Below are 731 nucleotides of genomic sequence, written 5' to 3'. Positions count from 1 at the left end.
CGATAATTTTGACCCATACAATGTTTTTTTGGCTATTGCTACAAATATACCCAAGCGACGTAAGACTGTGGTCCAGGGTCACACATATCATACATTTTTCCCTGATTTACAGAAGAGACCTACTAAAATGTCATTCAGTATAACAATCTTGTCAGGCATATTTAACTACAGACATATTATACTATATAGACATTAAAAAAAAATTAAGACAAAAAACAACAAATTTACTAAACCCTTAGCTGAAATTAAAATGAAAACAGAAAATATACAAATAAAAACTAATTCATAATATTAATTAAAAGTGTTATTTCAGTATCATTGAGATACTATTATACACAAGTTGCACACACAAGTTCGAAATGCTTTCCAAACTCTCTTTTTTTGCTTTTTAGTTAAATTCTGCAATCTGTTTCAGCTGTCTGCTTAGTGTGCTTTATTTGATGGGCAATAATGGAGCCTGACCTCTTATTTTTTGTGACCTGTGCAGCTGCAGCGGCGTCATGAGCAGATGAAGAAGAACCTGGAGGCTCAGCATAAGGAGCTGGAGGAGAGACGACGTCAGTTTGAGGACGAGAGATCCACCTGGGAGACCCAGCAGCGTATCCTGGAGCAGCAGAAAATGTATGTGAACAGATTAATTTATGAATTTTGAAATTAAATGATATATTAATTTTTTTATTCATATTTTTTAAATAATATATTAAATATATTTTTTTATTTCACAAAACGTA

At 32.6% G+C, this 731-nt stretch overlaps 1 protein-coding gene across 3 annotated transcripts in view; it reads left to right on the top strand.

Annotated features, from left to right (window-relative positions):
- septin7b (septin 7b) overlaps positions 1-731 on the top strand; it is a 20,510-nt gene that overhangs the window by 18,668 nt on the left and 1,111 nt on the right. For all 3 annotated transcript variants that reach the window (XM_016464368.1, XM_016464366.1, XM_016464367.1), the window contains one exon: positions 488-621. In XM_016464368.1, the coding sequence (XP_016319854.1) occupies positions 488-621 (134 nt within the window). The remainder of the gene's footprint in view (positions 1-487; positions 622-731) is intronic.

This window comes from Sinocyclocheilus anshuiensis, unplaced genomic scaffold (genome assembly GCF_001515605.1).
Source record: "Sinocyclocheilus anshuiensis isolate Anshui unplaced genomic scaffold, SAMN03320099.WGS_v1.1 scaffold552, whole genome shotgun sequence".
In the NCBI taxonomy this organism is placed as follows: Eukaryota; Metazoa; Chordata; class Actinopteri; order Cypriniformes; family Cyprinidae; genus Sinocyclocheilus; species Sinocyclocheilus anshuiensis.
This window is presented reverse-complemented; position numbering and strand designations above follow the sequence as displayed.